The sequence below is a fragment of the Delphinus delphis genome, chromosome 5 (assembly GCF_949987515.2).
Source record: "Delphinus delphis chromosome 5, mDelDel1.2, whole genome shotgun sequence".
NCBI classification, from domain to species: domain Eukaryota; kingdom Metazoa; phylum Chordata; class Mammalia; order Artiodactyla; family Delphinidae; genus Delphinus; species Delphinus delphis.
The window spans coordinates 68,148,249-68,174,180 of NC_082687.1; the positions used below are offsets into that span (position 1 = coordinate 68,148,249).

The 25,932-nt window shown below is 35.9% G+C and overlaps 1 protein-coding gene across 8 annotated transcripts in view; it reads left to right on the forward strand.

Moving 5' to 3' along the window:
* FRYL (FRY like transcription coactivator) overlaps positions 1 to 25,932 on the forward strand; it is a 244,255-nt gene that overhangs the window by 143,177 nt on the left and 75,146 nt on the right. For 6 of the 8 annotated variants that reach the window (XM_060012585.1, XM_060012583.1, XM_060012588.1 and 3 more), the window contains 14 exons: positions 80 to 124; positions 2,581 to 2,684; positions 2,884 to 2,992; positions 5,275 to 5,361; positions 7,602 to 7,773; positions 8,276 to 8,408; positions 10,694 to 10,801; positions 15,264 to 15,501; positions 16,917 to 17,102; positions 17,365 to 17,451; positions 18,933 to 19,201; positions 22,071 to 22,266; positions 22,934 to 23,058; positions 24,695 to 24,752. In XM_060012585.1, coding sequence (XP_059868568.1) covers positions 80 to 124; positions 2,581 to 2,684; positions 2,884 to 2,992; positions 5,275 to 5,361; positions 7,602 to 7,773; positions 8,276 to 8,408; positions 10,694 to 10,801; positions 15,264 to 15,501; positions 16,917 to 17,102; positions 17,365 to 17,451; positions 18,933 to 19,201; positions 22,071 to 22,266; positions 22,934 to 23,058; positions 24,695 to 24,752 — 1,917 coding nt within the window. The remainder of the gene's footprint in view (positions 1 to 79; positions 125 to 2,580; positions 2,685 to 2,883; positions 2,993 to 5,274; positions 5,362 to 7,601; positions 7,774 to 8,275; positions 8,409 to 10,693; positions 10,802 to 15,263; positions 15,502 to 16,916; positions 17,103 to 17,364; positions 17,452 to 18,932; positions 19,202 to 22,070; positions 22,267 to 22,933; positions 23,059 to 24,694; positions 24,753 to 25,932) is intronic. The other 2 variants (XM_069540693.1, XM_060012589.1) reach the window with 1 other exon arrangement.

Genomic DNA, 25,932 nt, shown 5'->3' on the forward strand with positions numbered 1-25,932 from the left:
TGTTTTGTGCTTATTTTCATCTAACATGCATGTGCTGCATCTCATGTTTATGTTTGCTGTCTCACATTGCTTTATTTAGATGCCATCTAACAACAGTATCAGAAAACAAATAGAAACACTCCAGGTGAGTCGTGTTGATGTTACAAAGTAAAATATTGCTTTATCTCCTTTAAGTGTGGCTTTTTTCCCCCTTTACCTATGGCTGCGTTGCATGTCCAACGTATTTATTTAAGCCTGCTTCTCGTATTGTAAAAGAAGAGCAGCACACAGCGGGAACATTCTACCGAAAGTTTAATATTAATGTGGTCCCAAGAAGATGAATTTAAGAGAGAGAAGTGATACCGAATGTTGATTTTTAACCATAATCTTCAGTTTTAAAATATTCTGTTTAATTAAAATTAGCTGTTATAAATTATGCTTTTTATAACATTTTCCAATGAAATTCAGGAGACAGTAACTCAGATTTTGAATATGATTTTGATGCAACACTTTAAAACTACAATCCTACTGGTTTGAGTTTTAAACAAATCTTTTGTTGTTGTTGTTCACAGTAGGAAAAAAAGGAAGAAACATTAAAATGATTGCTGCCAAAGAGCATATTTGCCTGACATCAAAACTGTATTATTTAAAATAGATAAGTAATAAGAACCTGCTGTTAAAAAAAAGAAAAAAGAATTTTAAAAAATTGTATTATACGTTAATATTACTGGATTTTATTAATGTAATCTGATTATTCAAATTAGACCAAAATTGTAACTAGGGAATTATGTATCTTTGTTTAAGGATCAGATCAGTTTAGGATGTTTTCATTATTCAGAGATATATAACAGTATTGCAGATACCGAATAAACAATTATATAATTTTTATCACTTTTTATCTTTTCTGGAATTGTTCATTATAAAATAAGTCTGCTTTGTAAAACATAGTAGTCCATCTTGGAAAGTTGGAAAATCAAATTTTATTTCATGCCAGATACCTCAGCACATAAGATAAGATAATCCAAATATTTTATTAACAGTTTATATGAGAAGAATTTTTGTGTGGAATTGGACTTAAATATTTCTATTGTATAATTTATTATATGTTAATTTGTAGTATTCATATTTTGAAAGGATAATTTAACTATGTGAAGGTATTATTTGGAGTGTACATAAAACTAATTGAACTCATATTTTGACATTTGAGACCTTGCATTTAAGTGCTGGAAAAGAAAGTACTACAAAAAGCTTGGTTGTTATATTAGTAAGATATATTGTGTGTAACTTTATATGTTACTTTAGTTACATTAGTAACAAATTAATAGAAAACTACTTGGGGAGTGTATTTGAAATTTGGAATCGTGGATTTGTCAGTAGAAGGAGAGACTGACTTTGAGACTCTGACCAGCTGAATAGTTGATACTCCATTCTGAATTATATCAAATTTTCATATACATAGATTGCAAAATTGTATTTTCTAGTGGTTGTCTTTTTTAAAAACATGTCCAGTGGTAATCTTGTTGCATTGCTTTTAATCATACATAGTAGATGTCAGTTATTCTGTAGTCTGAGAAAACATAGAATGGTAAATTACTTAGTATTTAAAAACTCCCTTTTGTCCATTGTTATATATAAAATAATGGTTTAACAATAAGAAATCTCTCAAACCAGATTAAATAAATGCTAATTTATAGGACTAAATGCATCCTACAACTAATTAACAGATGCATAAAGAGTTTCTCCTACTAAAGGTGATTATTAGCTAATTTTCAAAATTTACAATTAAATCTCATTGCATGTCTCTTGTCATTTAAGAACTTCACTTTTTATAATAGCTAGTATGAAGAAAAGGTTTGCTGATCAAATTGTGATTGAAATGGATACTTTTCTGATTTTAAATAAGAATGTTCTAATTCTAAATTAAAAAATTAAAGGTAAACACCTGACACTTACTGAGCATTTAACGTGTCAGGCAGTGTTCCAAGTGCTTTTCACATAATAACTCCCTTAATCTGTGAGGTAGGTACCGTGTTATCTCCATTTTAGAGCTGAGGAAACTGTTTCACCAACTGATCCAAGGATGGGGTTTGGCCAGTCATTCCTAATTTCAGGGTCTATGCTCTTAACCCACCATTCTATATTCCTTCTTTTAAGTATAATCACTCAATAATATTTTGCATTATTCCATAAGCGCAAATATCTATAACAACATTTGGTGTTCTAAATTTTAACTGTGTATGAGCTGCAATGAATTACAGCAAAGATGAGCAATCCTTTTATCATTATTTCAGTATTGTTGTGTGTCCCATTTACCATCAGGTAAGTTAAAGTGTGTATAATTTCAGAGTTCTTAGAGATACTAGTAGTATTTTGTTTTGAGAATATAAGGGATGGCTCAATTTCCTTATTTATGGTTGCTTTTGAGCTCTCTGTACTTACTGTATACTAAATATATACTTACATATTTAAACCTGTTTTAGATTGAATAAAGAAGGGAATGGAGAGGTCTTTTAGTTGTTGACAGAGAATATAATTGATCTTAAATTATTGCAAGTACTTTGATAAATAAGCTTATTTTTATTCTCTTTTGCTTCTAAACAGAATAAAGATCCTAAAATGTCTCGAGTTGCACTGGAATCTTTGTATAGATTGTTGTGGGTCTATGTAATTAGAATAAAATGTGAAAGCAACACTGTAACTCAAAGGTGAGTGCCTTTGTTTTAAAGCATATTTAAAGTAACATCTTGGTAAAAAATGCCACACTGATGAATTTTAGTTAACATTACAAATACCTTGAGGAGGAATATGAATTATCTTGACATATTATGAAGGATGCGAAGGATATTTTGCTAATGTTTTGTTGATTTCATTCTCTCATTATGACTAAATCTTTTTTCCCTACAGTCGTCTTATGAGCATAGTGTCAGCACTTTTCCCAAAAGGGTCACGTAGTGTGGTTCCTCGTGATACACCTCTCAATATATTTGTGAAGATTATTCAGTTCATTGCTCAGGTGAGTGCCTCACCTCATAATACCTATATACATGCAAATTGTAAGAGTAGGGGACAAAGTGAGAGAGTGGCATAGGCATATATACACTACCAAACGTAAAGTAGATAGCTAGTGGGAAGCAGCCGCATAGCACAGGGAGATCAGCTTGGTGCTTTGTGACCACCTAGAGGGGTGGGATAGGGAGGGTGGGAGGGAGGGAGGGAGACGCAAGAGGGAAGAGATATGGGAACATATGTATATGTATAACTGATTCGCTTTGTTATAAAGCAGAAACTAACACACCATTGTAAAGCAATTATACTCCAATAAAGATGTTAAAAAAAAAAAAGTAACTTAGAGTCATAGAATTTGTTACACATCTAAAAGCATGATAACAAAACATTTATTAATACTGAATAGTGAAAAATAAAAGTATGCTTTAAAAAGTAAAAAATAAATGATGCTAATGATTTTTGTGTGTGTGCAAAATACATTTAGATGATTGATCTACACACTTGGAAAGGAGACTCAGAGGAGGAGACACTTAATTTAGGAAGAGTCAAGAAAATGTCTCATAATCCTCCTCTTGTCTATTTACTAATTAGTTCCTGAGTGTCTTGAAAGATTTTGGAACATTGTTTTCATAACCTGCATTAATCTATGTTCTCAGGTAGAGACACTAGAGTCCGTGGTAGCTTGTTGAATCCAAAGGGGTCTTTTAAGGAATAGAGGTCGTTCACAGAATCACTCATAGGACTGAAGAAACAGATTCTAGCCGAAATGGAAATCCAGAGGAAACTACACTATCGGGCTACCAAGGAAGCTGCTGCCTCTGCCACGGTCAAAAACCTGCCAAATTAGGAAGTGCCCCAAGTGCTTAAGAATCATGTTTCCACCACAGTCCCCACCAGTAAAATAGATTCCTTTCTCCCTGTCCTCCCCCACCTCCTCCCGTACCCCAGTTCCCAAGGGTTCCCGTGAGTATATCACTTGACGGGGTCTCAGTCACATCCTGAAGCCTGTTGTCCAGAGGCATCCTGGGAAATATCATTTTAGCTTTCTAGCCTCTGCAGTAAAGGAAGGTTTATTTGAAAAGGATTAAATGGGGGCTGAGTAAGCAAATCCATGGCTCTGGTCACATTCTCTTTTGGGACATCAGCCCCAGAGAAGCATAGGTAGGGTTACCTTCTCAATTTGGGAAAAACACTTTGGTTCCAGAATGTTCATTGAGTTCTCTTTGAACTAAAACTATGACAACGAAGATGACCCATAATGTAATTATTTTTGACAATGAAGAAATAAAGAATATTTAAATAAAACGAATACATTTCTATTTACGGGAGCACAGAATTAATGATAATTAGATAAGAATAAATGTGTCGGTAAGATGAATGAAAGCAGATTGTGCCTTAGATCTGTTGTTGAGAAAACTTTTGCTATTTGGTTGCATCCCTTCCCCGAGGGTCATACCCACTACCTTTGCTTAATCACCTCACACCAACACTCCTCCAGAACTATAGAGCTCCTCTCAAACATCAGTTACTCTTAGTTAACTTTTCTTTCCTGGGAGATTACCCTTCCTGGAGCCCTGTTTTTTTTGTCCCAGTATGAACTCCCTGCTCTCCAGGCCTGCCTCATTGCTATCGTCCTGGGACTTCCTTTTATCATTATTTTGGGAATTCCTTCACTTAGGTCTTGAATATGAGTTTGGCAAATGTGTGTTTAAAACTTCTATCCTGCTGGTTTGGCTATTAAACCAATCATTTGATAATTAAATCATGTATCTATAATCATATACTTTTAACATTAATTCATATGCATTTTTCTTTTGTCCAGCTAGATTCAGGAACTTCTTGTGGGTACAGACCTGTATTGTTGCCATTATTTGTATAATTCTTAACATGATACTTAACTTATACAGGCAGACCCTTGTTTTATTGCACTTTGCTTTATTGTGCTTTGCAGATATTGCCTTTTTTTTTTTTTTTTTTTTACAAACTGAAGGTTTGTGGTGACTCTGTGTTGTTAGATGATGGTTAGTGTTTTTTAAGCAATAAAGTATTGTTTAGTTAAGGTTGTACATTGTTTTCTTAGGCATAATGCTATTGTACAGTTAATAGACTACAGTATAGGGTAAACATAACTTTTATATGCACTGGGAAACCAGAACATTTGTGTGACCTGCTTTATTCTGATTTTGCTTTATTGCGGTCTGGAACAAAACCCACATTATCTCCAAGGTATGCCCATAGCAGTAGAAAGTTATAAGGATTTATTGTTTTTTTGTTTTTTTTTTCCTCTAGGAACGTTTGGATTTTGCAATGAAAGAAATAATATTTGATCTTCTCAGTGTTGGAAAATCTACCAAAACTTTCACCATTAATCCAGAGGTAAAAAAATTATAATGTAGTAATTTACTATCCTATACAATTAAAAAAAAATTTTTTTTAAGCACAATTTCTGGAATCAGAACTCTTAGGCTCAAATCTCTAGTTAAAGACAAATTAAGATAAATGTTATTTCCTACTTCTTTGGCCTTGTTATTCCCTCGTAAACTCCTGCTCATCCTTTAGATATAAAATTTTCAGATTGTTTAAGAATATTTTTTGAAGTAATTGCTTATTGGAATTTAATGACACTGGAGAATGTAAAAAGACAAAATAAGTGTTATATTTTTTCTTATTTCTTTTAAATTATTGTGCTGGTCCTCCTCATAATCAAATCCTAAGATATATATTTATGTAGTTAACAAATGAGCTCGAAAGTTATTGAAGCTTTTTATTTGTAGGATTTTTAAGATCGGTTAATAATTATTTCCAAATTTTTAAAGTGAGCAGAAAATACTTTTTATAGATGACATGCTTAACCTGGTTCTCAGCAACAAAAATCACATAATGAAAGACGTTTTCTTGATCATCTGTTTTCAAAAATATTCTCTTCATTGAACAAGTTTATTTCTGAAATTAATTTTTTTCCTCACTGAAACGTTCATACTAAGAGTAGAAAAAATGTCAGTTGTGCCGTTTTGTTGTTGTTGTTTTTCTACAGGCTTATTTTATTAGGATTTTCTTCAATCTGTATTTTCTTTTCAGGAATCTTTTTAAGCTTGTGAGAGCTAGTTTAGTTAAAGCCAGATAAAATTATCTATTAATCCACTTAATCAAATCAAGCAAATTGCAAAACACTGAAAGAATGAATAAGTGAGGACACCTCTGTGAACCACAGTACATTGTGGAATTTTCCCACTCCCTTCAAGATGTCTTCTATGACTATGTGAAATGACCATCCGATATTAGACTAATATCACCAGTATTATGTCATATGTAAAGAGGGGTAAATCTTAAAACCTTGATCTTATTTAGATAAAAAATATATAAACGAAAGTTTTATTTTCTCCCTGTATTCCAGTGAACCATCCAGTGAACACCCACTGGGATGTATATACCCATTTTAGAGACCACTGGTGTAGGTCATAACTAATGACAGCTTGGGCTGAGATGGTGTGGTGTGGATAGAGAGAAGATCATTTACTGAGAAAAGAAACACTGAGAAGATACTGAGTTTGGCGGGGAAGAGGGCATTTGGTTTGAACATGGCAAATCTGAGGCATCTTTCTGACATCCAAGTAGAAGTGTCAAATTGGTCTGAGGTTCCAAGTTCAGAGGGAGAAGTAAGGCTTAAAATTAGCAGGTGCTCTGGTATGGGTGGTAATTGAAGCCATGTAAATACATGAAATTACTTTGGGAGAGAATACATAATGATAGGAAAAGGCAGCCTAGGAACTTGCCTTGAAGCAGTCTAACATTTAATATTCAGATAAAGGAGGGTAAATTTGGAATGTGGACAGAGACACAGTATGTATGACACAGTCAGCAGTGGTACAGATGTATCCAAGGAAGGGAGGGTTTCAGGGAATAAGGAATATTTGACAGTGTCCCATGCTGCTGAAAAGTCCAATAGGATGCAGGAAAAATGTCCACTGGTTTGAACAGTATTGTCACTGATGAGTGAGAGGGAAGTATTATGGGGAGAACTCATTGCATTAAGATAGTTGAGTATAGTTAACAGGAGTCAGAATATTCAGTTAAAAGGGAAGTGTTGAAGATGCAAGAAAGAGAAGGGATAATTGATAGTGTAATTTCCTGATAATGCAAGAGCAGATGGGATTCTAATAACTAGGAATACCAGCACTCCTCAACTGTAACAGGAGCAAAATAGAGGAAGAAGAGGTGCAGATATAAGTAGATCAGTGTGTTTTGTAGTGAGAGATTGAGGAAAGTTGATGTTTTTTTTCTGACTGTGAAGTGGGTGACAGATCATCTGCTTATAGAGGGGAGAGTATGGTATCAGGGTGTAGGAGAGTTGAGGAAGGGATGGAAGAGGTTTGAAATAAGCTAGAAAATAAGAGAGCCAGTTGACCTCATAAGTGAATGGGTGGCACTTGGGAATTTGGTATTAAAGCAAACTGCAGTGCCTGGGCTAGTTAAAAATGTGGGACAGAAAGGTTTGTGTTTCTTCTGTCCTTCTTCCTCCCATCCCCCAGTGTTATTTGATAAGATATTTTTAGCATGAAAAAAAAGGAATTTTCTGACACTCTGACTTCTTTATTTTGAAACTTTTTTCTCTGAAGAGAATGAACATAGGCCTCAGAGTCTTCCTTGTAATAGCGGACAGTTTGCAGCAGAAAGATGGTGAGCCGCCAATGCCAACAACAGGAGTTATTCTTCCCTCAGGAAACACTCTGCGTGTAAAGAAAATTTTTCTCAATAAAACCTTGACAGATGAAGAGGCAAAAGTCATAGGTTAGTGTTAACTGGAATAAGTAAATAATACAGTTTAATATTCTTTTGTGAAAGGTTATGATCAAATCTAAAATGTATATTATTGCCTGTGTAAATGTATACATACGTGTATATATTTGCCTATGAAAGTATATATTTGCCTAGTTATTCCAGTGTACAGAGTGATTCAAAAATGACTACTTTTTTTTATAATATCCATAAGTTGTTATGTTAAAAGTCTTGTTAAATATTTTCTCACATGATACTATTCACTGCATTTTGTCCTTCCTTCAAATTAATTTCAGTTGTGTGCATAATTTTTCACATTTTCTCCAATATACTGAAGCAAATTATCAGGGAGAATAGTATGTCAAAGTCAGAACTCCTTCCTTTGTAACAAAAATAAGCTAATGTAATTTAAAGGTTGTGATGGGCTTTTATTTTTTTACAGAAAATAACTGTAACTATTCTTTATCTAATTTTTGACATTTTATAACTGTGAAGTTCCCCCCCGCCCCTCCAGGAATGTCTGTTTACTACCCTCAAGTGAGAAAAGCGTTAGACAGCATTCTCAGACATTTGGACAAAGAAGTTGGGAGACCAATGTGTATGACCAGTGTGCAGATGTCTAATAAGGAGCCTGAAGATATGATTACGTATGTAGTCAATTATTTCTCTTCATTGCTATTTCAGTTTTCATAAGTAAAGTGGGTTGATTCTTGCTTGTTTCCTTCCTTGTTTCCTTCCTTTCTCTTCTGGATTTCGCCCCTATTGCCATCTGCGGCAGTTTTTAATACAGCGATTCCTCCCACAGGCTCAGTTTTACTCTTTAAAGTGCTGTCAAACCAGTACAGATAGCAAAAGTCATCCTGGATCCGTCCAGTTTGTTGTCAGTGTTGAGGCCTTATACTTATTCTGTGAGTGAGAGATAAATGCTAGTGACCGCAGATGTGTGTGGACATGGTTGGTTTATTAAGTCAAACAAATGCTCTTATTTCCAGAGCCTTGTTCAACAAAAAAAGAAAACCTGAAAATCTCCTGGGAACTGAGGGTACAGAGGAGAATAATGTATGAGTGGCTTTTTGTGTGAGAAACTGTACCTCATCTCACCCCCATCCCACTGCCGGCACTGCTTGTCAACCCATGTTTTTTTCCCTTATTGTTAGGGACTTCCTCCTCAGGAAGATATATTTTATGGCAATAACTTCTTTTACTTGCTAGGAAATATCTACATATTCTTTGTAAGTGGACTTTTTTTAAGGTGTTAATATCTGCATTGTACATCTTAGATAACCAAATTGGATATTGGCTCTCTCAATTAATGCATAGTTACTATATAGTAGAAAATGTTAATATCTCTGAGAGTTTCTCTAATGTGAAGTTTTTTTTCCTGCATTACTTTCTCTGGGAAGTCTTCATCCTTTTTGTCACACTTTCCTCATTTCTGCCTGTAAATTTGCCCTCACTGAGTTCCTCTGGCTGTGTATGTAGCGTCTTCAATGACGGCAGTGTCAGCATTCCCCGGTCAGCTAGTTCTTCTGTAACTCCATTAATGTTTGATTGATATTGGGTTGACCAAAAAGTTCGTTTGGGTTTTTCCGTAAGATGTTACAGAAAAACCCAAACAAGCTTTTTGGCCAACCCAATATTTCACTTCCAGTATTCACTTTTCTTTTCTTCACTGTACTTTAATCTTTGTTGGCCAGTTTCCTCTTTTGATTATCCATTGTTGTCAAATGCCACCTGAGTTTACCCCCGGAGGCAAGGAATCAACACAACTACATAATTTGCCATGTATGTGTGAACCGAATAACAGATGTGCAGTGACCAGTCACGACAGACTTTGAAAAAATTAATGTGATTAAATCACTGGTTATGATCACATCTGTTTTTTACGTCCTGATTTGTGCACTGAGGAGCTAACAGGGAAGCTTGGCTACGCAATTACTTATAGTTGATGGTAACAGAAAATTGAACCACATTGTTGGAGACTGGTATTATTTAACTAAATTGTGGTAACTGAAATTCATGCGTGTTGGAACCAAGCTGAGAAAACTCACTGTATATAAAATCACTAAAAGTAAGTAGTAGGTCCATTGCCATGATAATGGATACTGAGCCAAAAACTCTGAAAACATCCAAATTCTTGTCTATATAAGAATTATTTTATTGGGCCAATTGAAGGATAATTTGGGTAAAATAAATTAACAGCTTCCCCTTGAAATGTAGACCAAAATAAAAACCAGTATCTAAAAGGTTAGATATTTAAAATAAATAAAATCATTGAATAACTAGGGGAAAATACAGAAGAATTAAATTGTATCAAGCCTCTGGAGGAACCAGGATTTTCAAAACTTCACATATTTTATTATATAAAAATTTTAAATATGTTTGTATGTGTGTGTGTACGTTCTGAAGTAAAATAAAAAGACAAGAAAAAACAACAACAGTAGTATATGAGAATGTCTGTTTTCTAAAACCCTTGTTAGTATATGATATTAAGAGAAAGAAAAAATTTTGTTGATTTTATAGACCCCCCCAAATAACGAATATTTGGTTACTTAATGTCAATTTTATTATTTTAATAATTAAATATTATCAAAGGTTAAATATTATGTATTTAATTCTATTTGAAACAATTATAAATAATTTACTTAAATAATACTTATTATTTAAACATAATAGTTGTTATACTTGTTTTTAATTACTGAAAACCTTTTTTGCTGGCTACCTATGTTTTTTTCCTGAATTATCCATATATTCTTTTCTGCATTTATAAACTGATAATTATTTACTGGATTTGTATATGCTCTTTTTATAATAAATACATTAAACTTTTGGAGGTGGGCTCATTTTCTGTAATAATTTTTCCAAGTTTGCTTTCATTGTCTGGTGTATGTAAGATTCTTCTTATTAAGTCCTCTTGTGATCTGTTTTTCAGGGGGGAAAGAAAACCCAAAATTGATTTGTTTAGAACTTGTATTGCTGCTATTCCAAGGTTGATTCCTGACGGTATGAGCAGAACTGACCTCATTGAATTGTTAGCAAGGTAAATGAGAATTACTGTTTGTGAGGTTACCTTTTATCTCTTTAAATCTCTTTAAATTTCTAATGCACCCCTGTTACTATTATCACTAAAAAAGTAATGATAAAGACATTTTTAATCCTTTATTTGATAACTTTCTAAACTCCCATTTTGTCTTTTACGTTTTGTTAACACTTTCTCCTCATTCATTTGTTGTTGTTGTTGATGAAATTTAATCTTAAGATGTATTTAATGACTTTAATTTCATGGCAGAGAGGTCAAAGCCTTTCTTTCCCCAGGGAATGAGAGCAACGAATGACCTGATATCCTAAATGTGAAATCCTAAAAGTATCTTTTTTTTTAACATCTTTATTAGAGTATAATTACTTTACAATGTTTTGTTAGTTTCTGCTGTATAACAAAGTGAATCAGCTATACGTATACCTATATCCCCATATCCCCTCCCTCTTGCGTCTCCCTCCCACCTTCCCTATCCCACCCCTCTAGGTGGTCACAAAGCACCGAGCTGATCTCCCTGTGCTATGAGGCTGCTTCCCACTAGCTATCTATTTTACGTTTGGTAGTGTCTATATGTCCATGCCACTCTCTCACTTCGTCCCAGCTTACCCTTCCCCCTCCCCGCGTCCTCAAGTCCATTCTCTACGTCTGTGTCTTTATTCCTGTCCTGCCCCTAGGTTCTTCAGAACCTTTTTTTTTTTTTTTTAGATTCCATATGTATGTATTAGCATACGGTATTTATTTTTCTCTTTCTGACTTACTTCACTCTGTGTGACAGACTCTAGGTCCATCCACCTCACTACAAGTAACTCAATTTCGTTTCTTTTTATGGCTGAGTAATATTCCATTGTATATATGTGCCACATCTTCTTTATCCATTCATCTGTTGATGGACACCTAGGTTGCTTCCATGTCCTGGCTATTGGAAATAGTGCTAGAATGAACATTGAGGTGCATGTGTCTTTTTGAATTAAGGTTTTCTCTGGGTATGTGCCCAGTAGTGGGATTGCTGGGTCGTATGGTAGTTCTTTTTTTACTTCTTTAAGGAACCTCCATACTGTTCTCCATAGTGGCTGTATCAATATACATTCCCACCAGCAGTCCTCACTCATTTTTTAACTGTTAAGGTTCTTCTGGATTCCCCTACAAATCCTATTTTTAAATTCCTTGCCTTTACATCTAGTACTGTTTCTTAGGACTTGTATACCATGTTGTCTCTTAACATACGGGCATTATCAGTGTATGATGGCCCCACTGGGCAATTAGTGTGTTAACTCCTACAGTCATTTCTTTAGCATCTAGGGTGATAACCAGGTCTCATTTTCACTTTTTCCTCTTATTGCAGAGGCCATAGCATTCAAGTTTTTATCTCTTTCTTCTACTAGGCTCTGTAAATGAGTAAATAACATGACATCCAAACTTAAATACCAGCTCCCAAAAGTAATTCTAAGTTGAGGTGATGGCCTTTTGAAAAACCCCTTTGTTGACATAGTTAGGGATTCTCTTTAGATAAGGGGTCAGCAAACTTTTTTTGTTAAAGGACCAGATAGTAAATATTTTAAGATTTGCAAGTCACGTGGTGTCTGTCACAGTTACTCACCTTTGCCACTGTAGTGCAGAAGCAGCCACCTGTGAAGGCTCCTGGCTGGATTTGGCCCTTGAGCCATAGTTTGCTGGCCCCAGCCTAAAGGGAAAACCAAGTGCAAAGACTATCAGGGCAGTGATACTTGATCACATTGAAAGATGTTTACTGCTCGCTGGGCACTTATCACTAAGTCTTAAGTTAAATTCACAATGAATAAACAGTTAATAGACCACTCCAGCAACCTTGTCTACCTCCTTGAAAACACCTAGCATTTCACACACCCGCGCACTACCTATCCTCAGCGGTTGCGGGTTGCACTCAGGCCTTGAATGGTATTGGTCTCTTAGGATTACAAGGAGAAGAAAGGGGTTACTTTTTTTTTTTTTTTTTTTTTTGCCGTACGTGGGCCTCTCACTGTTGTGGCCTCTCCCGTTGCGGAGCACAGGCTCCGGACGCACAGGCCCAGCGACCGTGGCCCACGGGCCCAGCCGCTCCACGGCATGTGAGATCTTCCCGGACCAGGGCACGAGCCCATGTCCCCCGCATCGGCAGGCGGACTCTCAACCACTGCGCCACGAGGGAAGACCAGAAAGGGGTTACTTTGAAACTTTGCACCATGAGATAAATTCATCCCTTCCCACTCTTGTCTCTTAATTCTTGCTGTAAATTAGATTGCAGAGTTATGAAGTTCTTGTCAGTGTTAGGGAGGGAAAATAAGTTTTAATTATTTATAATGCTATTCCTTGGGAAAGCAGTAAAAACTCTCATCCAATTCCACTCTTACTCCTCCCGCCTCAGTTTAACTCACCTACATCTTTGTGAATGGCAGTCCATATCCCCCACCAAAATGAAATTGCATCTCCAGGGGGCAGGGATAGAGGAGCCTTGTAGAGGAGCAAATACCTCGACAGTGATTGACAGTTTGCTTTGCTATTTATAATACTTTGCTTCTTTCCCCTGTGGTATTCACTTACCAGTTAGTTTATTTTGGCAGAAAGAAAGATTCTAGGGTCTGCTTACTTTGTCCCCAACTCCTATCATTTGGAATTGTGATGTCTAAATCTTATTTACTTAGAAATAAAGTAAGCAAACAAACAAAGCAAAGATACACTGTAAATTTGCATACCTGTCTGCTGTCTCTAGGGAAGGTCAATTTGTTCTCCTGCCTTAAATTATTCAGGCACCATTCTCTTCATGGCTATACCCTGAGTCACACAGATAGGTGTAAATTCGTGGATGTAAGGGATGTTAAAATGACCTTTAAAGCCAGCAGCACAGAGTCAGTCACTCCCCTAGCCCACAGTATTGCCTTTGGTGCCACTGTCAGAGACAGAACACTGGGCTAGAGACCCTTGATCTGACCCCATGGGGTACTTCCAGTGCGCTGCTCTAACTGCTGCTGCTTCGTGGCTCACTTCTAGGTCTCTGTAGCTGTAATACATTTTCTCCTCAGTCTCATGGTCAGTTGAATGTTGGCTTAGTGAAGACCAGAACTGAGCTCAGCAGGGTGAAGACTGTGGTATCTCCTCTCACGTAAATCGCGCAGCTCTCTACCTCTGTCATGGAGGATAACTCCATCTTTCCAGCTGCCCAAGCATGTAACTGTGGCATACTTTCTTTTTTTTTTTTTTTATAAATTTATTTATTTATTTATTTTTGGCTGTGTTGGGTCTTCGTTTCTGTGTGAGGGCTTTCTCCAGTTGCAGAGAGCGGGGGCCATTCTTCATCGCCATGCGCAGGCCTCTCACTGTCATGGCCTCTCTTGTTGCAGACCACAGGCTCCAGACGCGCAGGCTCAGCAGTTGTGGCTCACGGGCCTAGTTGCTCCGCGGCATGTGGGATCTTCCCAGACCAGGGCTCGAACCCGTGTCCCCTGCATTGGCAGGCGGATTCTCAACCACTGCGCCACCAGGGAAGCCCTGTGGCATACTTTTTAATACACCTGCTTTTCTTTATTCATTCAGGCTGTTTCTAACTCTGATGCATGTGTCTTGATGGTCAATCCTGAAAATAATACTCTACAGCCCCAAACGGAAACTCATATTCATATAGCATTATATATTGGTAGCTCCACTGCTGCAGCCATGTTTTATGATTTTCTTGTTTATCATTCTCTTCTTTAAGTTCCATTAAAATCCTTTAACTAATATTAATTCATGTCCTCATATTGTATTGATGTCTTTAAAAGGTAATTATATGTAGCCTCTCCTATAATTTATTTAGACTTAAACTCTTGAAGACCTTATGGGTTCGTTTGATACTCTTTTTTTTCATTTTCTTTCTAGGCATACCCCATTTATGAAGTTACTCCTAAATTTATTCTCATTCTCACTGTCAAGAATTATTTCTGTTAAACTGATTCCATCTTGATTTGTTGTATTTCTTTCTTCACAATCAGCCATCTTATGTTTAACTGTAACCTCAGCAGCATGAAAGGAATGATAGAGATAACTCATGTCCTTTCCAGTAAAGGACTAAATAAATATGAGCTAGCGCTAAGGTATTATATGATTGGACGTAATTTTTGATTGATTATAGGATAACATATGGCATTTTAAGGATTAAAGAATTTTTTTATGTAATTCTGATTTGTCAATCTCTGTTTTCTAAAGTCCAGCATTTGAATTATGATCAAACTTATTATTCTGAATTATAGTACAAGTACCAACTAATATTAGTAGATTGACATGTGAATTTAAATAAATGAATATAGTTTAGCATAAGGATGAATATAGCACAAAAAGTGAACATTGGTTCCTATCTTCTTACTTCTTATGAACCAATTGAAAGGATATATTTTTTAAATTCTTAGTTTTACATTTTAGATGATAAAACTCTTCGGAAGGTTTTTGAGGTTTGCTAATGGAATTTTGTTCTTGGTAGGCTCACAGTTCATATGGATGAAGAACTACGTGCTCTGGCTTTCAATACTCTGCAGGCACTAATGCTTGATTTTCCAGATTGGCGGGAGGATGTTCTTTCAGGATTTGTTTATTTTATTGTTCGTGAAGTGACTGATGTCCATCCCACGCTTCTTGATAATGCCGTAAAGATGTTGGTGCAATTAATAAATCAGTGGAAACAAGCAACCCAAATGCATAACAAAAACCAGGACTCACAGGTACCAAACTCTTTTGTAGTGTCTCTTTGTATGTGGTCAGTGGTAGATGACCAATGATGATGTTAAAACATATTGACTTTCTCAAAAACCAAAAGTTTTATTAGTTTTACTTCCTTTCAAAGTGTTTGTAATCCCTTAAGCAGAACTTTCCTATAGTTTATCTATTAAATACAAAACATTTGCATGTCCAACGTTTCCAACTTTCTTTCTTTGGTAATAATTATTTTTAGTTTTTATTTTTATTTATTTATTTAAAATTTTATTTATTTATTTATTGGCCGCATTGGGTCTTCGTTGCTGCACGTGGACTTTTCTCTCTAGTTGCGGCGAGTGGGGGCTACTCTTCGTTGCGGTGCATGGGCTTCTCATTGCGATGGCTTCTCACGTTGAGGAGCATGGGCTCTAGGTGTGTGGGCTTCAGTAGTTGTGACACACAGGCTCAGTCCTTATGGCTCACGGGCTCTAGGGCACATGGGCTTCAGTAGTTGTGGCACGTGGGCTCAATAGTTGTGGCTTGCAGGCTCTAGGGCACGTGGGCTTCAGTGGTTGTGGCATGTGGGCTCAGTAGTTGTGGCTCGCAGGCTCTAGAGTGCAGGCTCAGTAGTTGTGGCGAATGGGCTTTGTTGCTCTGTGGCATGTGAGATCTTCCTGGACCAGGGCTCAAACCCGTGTCCCCTGCATTGGCAGATGGATTCTTAATCACTGAGCCACCAGGGAAGTCCCGGTAATAATTATTTTTAAATGAACATAGAAATTAGAGGCAATTCTAGCTCACATTTAGGTTGTTTCCAATATATTTAAAGCTGATATAATAAAAAATTTTGGTAGCCTTTCAGCTGAGTTATTTGATTGTTTTATCAAAGGCACCAGTCCCCATTTCACATTACAGTATGTGTGCTTCTTAACCATAAAAGTTGCTCAAATTATTGATTTGTGATAATGTGTTAAGTCATAGAATCCTGGAATATTAGAGCTGGATCATCTAAGCCAACCCAGCTTCTCAACCTTTAAAGAGCCTACAAATCACAGGGGCCTGAGAATCTCTCTTTTTAACGAACTCCTAGGTGATGCCACGTTGCTGGTCCACACTTTGAGTACAAAAGATACCATCCAGTCCCCTCACTTTCCATATGGAAATGTTAGGCCAGTAGTGACTTTAAGTGTCAGCTCTAAGGCATTTACAAAGTAGCCAGAGAGTGATAGAACTTAGGTACAGAATTCCTGTTTAGACTGCCAATTAAATGCTTTTTTCACTATGTGACTATGACATTTTTATAAATTAAATGTTATTTAAATTTCTTGAGCTGAGACAGACCTATAGCCATCATTTTTATGATTTGCTTTACTCTTTAGTAATTGTTTTACTAGAATGTCTATACATACATATATTTTTTAACTTCTGTTTATTTTTCAAGCACGGTATGGTTAATGGAGCTTCTCATCCCCCTCCTCTGGAAAGGAGCCCGTGTTCCAATGTATTCCATGTGGTCGAAGGGTTTGCACTTGTCACTCTCTGTAGCAGTCGACCTGCCACTAGGAGATTAGCTGTCAGTGTCCTTAGAGAAATACGGGCTTTATTTGCACTTTTGGAAATACCTAAGGTAAGATTTAGACATCTCATCCAGCTACCTAATGAAAGTACTTAAAAACTCCTTTTGTCCATCCTTATTCCATTTCTGTTTTTACCGACAGGGATAATTTACTTTATAACAAGATCTTTTTGACAGGGTCTAAGCTCACCCACCTGCCCTCGATTCCATTTGTAACAAATAGGGCTAAAGTGATTTTTAATGTTTACCTAGGTTTGACGGCTTTTCTGAAACATTCCTAAACTTTTTTAGACATGTGATGTCTTTTTTATAGGGTGATGATGAATTAGCCATAGATGTGATGGACAGGCTGAGCCCATCCATTCTTGAGAGCTTCATCCATCTCACTGGGGCCGATCAGGTAACTTTAATGATTTTGTGCTATTCAATCGTGTGTTGGAACTTAAGACATACGTACATACATGAGTTTCTTTTACAAATGTCATGCATTAGAAAGTATTTTTGAAAATGGTAAAGGGCTTTAAAAATAAAAAATACTTTTAAAAAAGTGGCATACACACACACAAAGTGGCACTAGTTTATGCTATGGTCAGTACTCTTCCCACAGAAATAAAAATATTTCATCTTTGTAAAATTCCAACCATTCCAATCTCAAAAATTTCTCTTAAATCTGAAGCTGCTGTCGACTACTGTTTGCTATTTATTACGGTATATAATATTCTTGATCTATATATGTTGGTTAAAAGGCTATGGAGAAAATTTTTGTTGAAATTCGAAGCAAAAAATTGCGCTCTGCACCTTCAGTAACTGTATTTGTTGGCTTTGCCACGTAAATTTAAGTGCATAGAGTAAATATAAAGTATTTTATGCCTGAGTCATATGTAATTTGACTCATTAAGATGAAGAAAAACACTTTGTCAACACATACATAAGAAAGCTGATGCGAACTTTCTTAGTTTGGCTTGGGGGAAGAAAAGATCATATATCAAGATTTCAAAACTGATATAAGGATAACCATCACACTTTACTACTTGAAATTATTTTCTTCCCGTTTTGGAATACCTGGACAAGAGGTTTCTGTGCTTTCCACATAACACTTGGCTCTCATACCTAACGAGTTATATGTAACCAAGAGAAATATTAATAAATTTTATAAACCTAAGAGATGGTTATAAATATGTGCAATTTAAAGCATTCTGTTTTAGATTATTAACCATGAATTGAGAAATGGATGGCTGTCTCTGGTGCCTAAAACAATGCCTGACTCGAAGCGGGTACTTATGAATATCTGTTGAATGATCGAGTGAATTGGGCCTCTGTTCAGTTTAAGACTCCGGTTTTTGTTGTTGTTTTGTTGTCATTGTTGTTGTTTGAATCATAAGTAATTTGCTCTTAAGGTAAGTCTTTATCTCTTCAGTATAAGAGCTTTGAATATTATTGAGCAAATATTTGAGAATATGTACCTCTGGAGAGGAGCCCGTTTCCCCGTCTGTTCCACTTATGCATATATAGGGCACATCAGCATGAAAGTTAATGGTTCATTTTTGAGTTCTCTAGCAGCTTCAGTATGCCCGTGAAAGCTGCATATTCATACATGAATTACATAAGTAGTGGTTCTTAAACTTTTTGGTTTATGGATCTTTTTTGAGACTAACACAAACTATGGAATCTCTCTCCAGAAAATTGCATGTACACATGTGCACAAAACAGCTTATATGCAGTTTCAGGAATTCTCTGCTTATATTACCCCTGTTTAAGAACCTCTGTTCTAGAAACTAGCAATAGGCCACTTATAGTTAAAAGCAATTTATATGGCAAAACTTTGAAAGTTGTTGAAATATACAATAATCAATTGGTTTTGTTTTTTTTTTCTCTGCATAGACTACTTTGCTGTATTGCCCTAGCTCAATAGATTTACAGACATTAGCAGAATGGAACTCTTCTCCTATTAGCCACCAGTTTGATGTGATTAGTCCATCGCACATATGGATATTTGCACATGTGACCCAAGGCCAAGATCCATGGATTATAAGTCTCTCCAGTTTTTTAAAGCAAGAAAACCTTCCAAAACACTGCCCTACAGCTGTGAGCTATGCTTGGATGTTTGCGTACACAAGACTTCAGTTGTTATCCCCACAAGTTGATATAAAGTAAGTTGTTTTTCTAGTGCAAGTTTTAAAATGTATAGACTGTCAGCCTTCATAAGGTATGCATTTGAAAAGTTCTACAAATTGGAAATCCCATAAATAACATGCCATAACATACTGGTATGTGAAGAAGGGAGATGAAAGTTGTAAAGGATCCAGTCTCATTATCCTTTCATTCTTCTCGTATAATTTGGTCTCACCAATTTGTAATCGTTCATTTACTTAATAACACACTGCTTGGTACGTAGTTTGTGTCCAGTGAATGAAAGAATTAATGAGGAAATCATCCAAAAATGAATATGGATGTGAGTATAGATAAGTTTGTAGATAAAGGGTGAGAAGTGAAGGGAAACCGAGTTCAGTGACCTTACTTTTCCTGACAGCATTGTAAGGAAGGCCGTCCACTGTTAGGGATTCGTGATAATGACATTGGTTTTAGTTCTGAGGATAATGGTAAAGAGTTGGAGTAACTGGTGATGTGATGGAGAGTTGACCAAGGCTTTATAACTGCAGGTTAGTCTTGCTCTTAAATTTTAAAGAGAATTTATTTGAGTTTGGGTTCCTGATTTCACCTTATCCAACATGCCATTGATCAGATTGCACGGCATGAGTCCTCCTGTCATAACTTGACCATATAAACCCAACACCTGGATAAACTTAACACCTTCAGCTCATATTAAAGCCTGCACAGGGCTTCCCTGGTGGCGCAGTGGTTGAGAGTCCGCCTGCCGATGCAGGGGACACAGGTTCGTGCCCTGGTCTGGGAAGATCCCACATGCCGCGGAGTGGCTGGGCCCATGAGTCATGGCAGCTGAGCCTGCGCGTCCGGAGCCTGTGCTCCGCAACGGGAGAGGCCACAGCAGTGAGAGGCCCGCGTATCGCAAAAAAAAAAAAAAAAGCCTGCACAAACCTGGCTCCTCCAGTCTGTACTTTCTCCCTTACTTTCTATCAGTGCTATCCATGTACTTTATGTTGGAGCCAAAATAAACCTCTCAGAGTTCACTGAATGTGGTCTGCAGTGTCTATTCCGTGAGTTTTTGTTCACATGAACCTAGAATGCCTTTTGTTTTCTTTATGCCCTGCCCATATCTGACGCATCGCAAATTCCACCTTATTTTTAAAGCCTTCTCTTATATCTCCAACCCAGAGTAATTATTTCTTCTTTTGCATTTGTGTGTATCTATCTATCTATCTATCTATATATATATATATATATATATATAAACATATATACACACGCATATATTCTTTGTTTTTGTTTTTAGTTTATATATATATATATATAGATATACATACATGTTAGTTATATATCTATGTAGATTCTCAGGTATTGTGTATTGGATGCTGGTTTTTTAAAGAAGATTGACACATGCCACCTTGTGTAACATTTATGAACTTATTTAGTCTCCTTTAATTACCATATTTTAAATTATAAGCGCTTCTCCTACCACCATTCCCTATATCCCCTTTCTGCTCTATTTTTCTTCATCAAACTTAGTGCCATCTGACATTGTTTTATTTCTCTATTATATATCTCCCCTAGCACACATGATGGCAGTGATTTTCATTTTTTTAGCAGGTTTCTGTTTTTGTTTTTTTTACTGCTGTCACAGTGCTCTGAACATTTTTAAAATACTGAGAAACGACGAATCAGTGAAACGATATGTATTATTTATCAATAGATTATAAATCTATTGAAGGTGAGGAATAAAACTTAGTATTTTCCCTGTCTTTGTTTTGCTCTCAGTCCTTAATCCCAACAGAATTTTTGGTATTTGGAAAGATTTATGGAATTGTTCCAGAATATCTTATTGGTCTAATATCTCAAAACAGAAATTTGATAGAAGCCTTAAAAATGTAGATATTCTAGGGGAGGGGGAAGGGTAAGCTGGGACAAAGTGAGAGAGTGGCATGGACATATATACACTACCAAATGTAAAACCGATAGCTCGTAGGAAGCAGCTGCATAGCACAGAGAGATCAGCTCGGTGCTTTGTGACCACCTGGAGGGGTGGGATAAGGAGGGTGGGAGGGAGGGAGATGCAAGAGGGAAGAGATATGGGGATATAAGTATATGTATAACTGATTCGCTTTGTTATAAAGCAGAAACTAACATACCATTGTAAAGCAGTTATACTCCAATAAAGATGTTTAAAAAAATGTAGATATTCTTTGACTCTGCTATTCCATTTTCAGGAATTTACTCAAGAAAATAATAAATCATTTATTATAATTAAGCATATAGCCAAATGTATAGTGTTGTGTATAATAGGGAAAAATTACTATTAGCTAAAATATCTGACTGAAAGTATGGCTGTATCAATCATGATAATCTCTATGATATATGGTCATCAAAAATGATGTCATGGAAGTATATTAATTTACATGGAAGATGTTTAAATATATATGTTAAGTATAAAAAAGCATGTACAAAACAAATGAAACAGTATTCAATTTTTATTAAATGAAAGAGATGTATTTACGCCTTTATTTTAATGTATATGAGTTGAAGATATGTAGAAGACTTACAGTGCTTATTTTGGCATAGGAGTAAAGGTGATTTTCATTTTGTTTTCACTTTTTTTCCCTACATGGAGCATGTATAACAAGTTATAAAATGTGACCTGATAAAATATTAACTGTACTCACAGAAGTAATAGATTAGGTTAAAATGATCCTATAATGTGTTTTGTTTTTCAATCTAATATTTTATTCATTATATCCTATTCCGCCAAGATTCAGTGGTAGTAATAAAAACTGTATGCTAACCATCTCCCCTAAATTGATAGAAATTTAGCCTTAGTTTTAAAAAAAAAACTTTTCAAAACATGTATTATTTATGTCTTCCTGTTTTTCTTCTTCTTTTTTTCAGTAGCCCCATCAATGCTAAGAAAGTAAATACTACCACGAGCAGTGACTCATACATGGGCCTGTGGAGAAACTACCTGCTTCTTTGCTGCAGTGCGGCGACTTCCACGGCATCTTCAACATCTGCGGGTTCCGTGAGGTGCTCTCCTCCTGAGACGCTGGCGTCCACCCCTGATAGTGGCTACAGCATTGATTCTAAAGTAAATTTTCTGCACCTGCCACTGAATCCAAATGGAAGCATAAAAATAATGTTTTAAAATTTCTTTTTCAGGACAATAAAATAACTTGGTTGAAAAGTGCATTAGTTACTTGGACTAATACTGAAAATAGTTCAAGAAATCCTATTACTATTTTTATGGGTTCTTAGTTGGAATCAATAATGCGTAAAGTTTTTCTTTTAGAATTTCCCTGGATTATGTAGGGGTACAAATAACTTGAAAAGAATAGTGACATAGTCTTCATGATATGACACTAAATATTATCAGGTAGTTGGAGGAAATTGACAAAACTTAACACCTGGGTGTCTAACTTTAACACTGATGACTCTTTTAGAAGTAATTTTTTTACTCATTTTTACAGATCGAGAGAAATAGGCCGATGGATAAACAGCCTATTATATGATGATGAGTGTCTGTAAGGAATTAAGAGACCTGCAAACCCCACTTCCATTAACGAACTTGTAGCGAGCCATTGGATAAATCATTTAACTTTTTTAGATTATGTACACCACAAGTGAATTTTGAAACGACTTTCATTCTAAAATGTCACCTATCCATTGTCCTTGACCAAATACTGTTGAAATGTCAAATTATTTAGTTGGATGTACTATCATTAGTGGCTGCGATAAATATAATATTTTTTTTCCAGATTATTGGCATCCCATCCCCTTCATCTTTGTTTAAGCACATAGTTCCAATGATGCGCTCTGAGAGCATGGAAATCACAGAATCCCTTGTTCTAGGTCTTGGCAGGACCAACCCAGGAGCTTTTAGGTAATTATCTTTGCATGTTTTCTCTACGCCCTAAAATAGCAAATGTGGCTCCTTGGAGAGAAGGTGAGGTAGAGTACTTATTATCAGGATAGTTGCATATCAGTCCTGACTTTTACTAGCTAATTAGCCATTTAACATTTAACAGGTTATTTACTTTATCTGAGCCTTTATTTCCTCATTTTGATTGAGTAAATAACACCATATTTTCTTCAAAGAATGGTTATGGAAATCAAATATATATTATACATAAATACGTTCTAGAAATTATAAAATGCCATGTAAAGTTGTAATATTTTCCTACCTGATTTATTTACACAGTGATTCTGTTAGTTTGTAATCTTGATCTGTTGCCTAAAACTGTAGTTTTTTTCCCCTTCTTGTTCAAGAGAATGACTATCTTAAAAGAAGTATTTATGTACATATTTTATATTATTCTTGGTGTTTTTGATAGTCATAAAGCAAATTCTTCATTTTTGCCTGAGTTTCTGTTTTGTTACTGCCTGATGGATCCTGACTTTATTCTTTTGAGGTTGTCCTCCATTGATATGGGGTGACGTTTGATGTTTTGTCTCCAAGATAACATGTACAACAGAGAATAGGTTAATAAATTGTAATATGTCTGTAGGTGTGGGGATAGCATTCATTATAAATGAAGTGTTGGAAGATAATTTTATGACAAGTAAACACACGATCGTGCTAATAGAAAAAGTGAGATACAAAAATGATCTCAGTTTCTTAAAAAACAAATCCCCATAAATAGAAACAATTCTGAGGCAGATACTTTAAATGTCTGCAGCAGTTTCTATAGATGATGAAATCGTGGATGGATTTTATTTTCTTCTTATTTTTTTGTATTTTCCCAATTTTCTACAACGAGTTACATTTGCAATTTAAAATCAGAATGTAAGCAAAACAACAAAAAGATTATTTTCATGAAGTTCATACCCTTTGACCCATTAATCTCCTTCGTAAGGATTAATCCTACGGAGATAATCAGAAATGAAATCAAAGATTAATGTACAAAGATGTTCACTGGACAGTATTTATTTAAAAAGTTAGATAAAATTTAATGAAACAGTAATAACTGAAAATGGTTAGGAAAATTATCAGTACTAGAGCATTACGAATTAATTAATGGCATGTGAAAGTGGTTATTGCTAGTGTTAATTAAAGAAAAAGGGATACTATTTTATATATGTTGGAGTTTCAACTATGTAAAATGTATGTGGGTTGAAAATGATTGAACAGATTGTATTTATCTCTACAAATTAGAATAGCTGGCCTATACCATTTTTTCTGTTTTCCAAATGTTCTACAGAGTGCATGTTATTTCACAATCAAAACAAAACAAAACAGGGAATTCCCTGGGGGTCCAGTGGTTAGGACTCCACGCTTTCACTGCTTAGGGCCTGGGTTTGATCCCGGATCGGGGAGCTAAGATCCCACAAGTTGCGCGGTGTGGCCAAAACCAAACCAAAACAAACAAACAAAAATACAATAAAAATTGTGTTTAAAACAGTAGGATTAGGGTTAACACTTGTTAGTTTACATCATTATATTAATATTTACATATTTCTACATGTCAGATTATATATTTAGCTATTAATTAAATGAATGTATATCATTTTTCTTCTAGGGAACTAATAGAGGAATTACATCCCATAATTAAAGAAGCGCTTGAACGAAGGCCAGAGGTAAGTAAGCTGTGTCGTTTTCTAGCATTAAATATTTATTTGGCAAACGCTTAAAATTGGCTTCTCTATTCTATACAATATAACAAAAGTTAGAAGTTCAGAAGTAAATAAGTAAATAAGTCTAGTGCAGTTTTCAACATTTTAAAAATGTGTAGAACTCTTCCCCTCCCCCCCCACAGGAGGTCCTACTCAGAAACCCATTCTGTAATACAGATATGTAATTGCTCTACCTGAAGTTAGGATGGTCAGAGTCTGGATTGGAGCCGCTAACCTTCTCTGTAAACGACCAGATAGTATTTCCATCTTTGCAGGCCATCCTGTCTCTGTTGCAGCTACTCAGTTTTGCTGCCTAGACAACTAAACAAGTGGGTGTTGCTCTGTAGTCCAATAAAACTCTGTTTATAGTTACTGGCAGCAGTGGGTCAGAGCTGGCCTGAGGGCTGTGTTTTGCCAGGCCCAGGTCTAGATCCCCAAATCTACACATCAGGTTCAGAGCAACTTTCAGAAGCCACGTGTCTTTTGGGACAGATGATATGTAATCCATAATTATAACAATTATTCTGCACTCAAATAAAGTCATAGATAAAGGGTTACATGAGCTACAGAGAAGAAAGCCTCCGATTCTGCCTGTGGTGTAAGAGAATGCTTTATAGGTGAAGCATGACCTTTGAGGTGAATTTTTGAAGCATAGTCCCCAGTGGACAAGCAAGGGAAAGACATTCTAGGTAGAGGAACAGCATTTGCAAACTTTATTTTAAAATTTTGGACATTGCAGATTTTTCTTTGTAATTATGTCATGGGGAAAGTGACTGAATGTTAGGCTGGAAAGCAAAAAAGGAACTATCTTATGAAAGGCTCTTGGTTTCAGCTTTATCCAGTAGACCAGTGGCAGTGCCCCATATGGCAGTGGAATCTGAGAATTCGCTGGGAGAGCTTGCTAAAAATTATAGATTCCTGGGCCTATTCAATGAGAATCCCTGGAACAGAACTCAGAAATCTATTTTTTAAAGCACCTTATATGAGTCTGATGTAGAACATTGAATGAGAGTCACTGCTATTAATGTTGGAGATCCTCTGAGGAATTTTAGCAGGAGAGGGAGATGGTGACAATAGCTACTTTTTATAGGGAACTTAAAACAGCATCTGTAAGTCTTCACTCCTCGATTGTAATTCAGCCCTG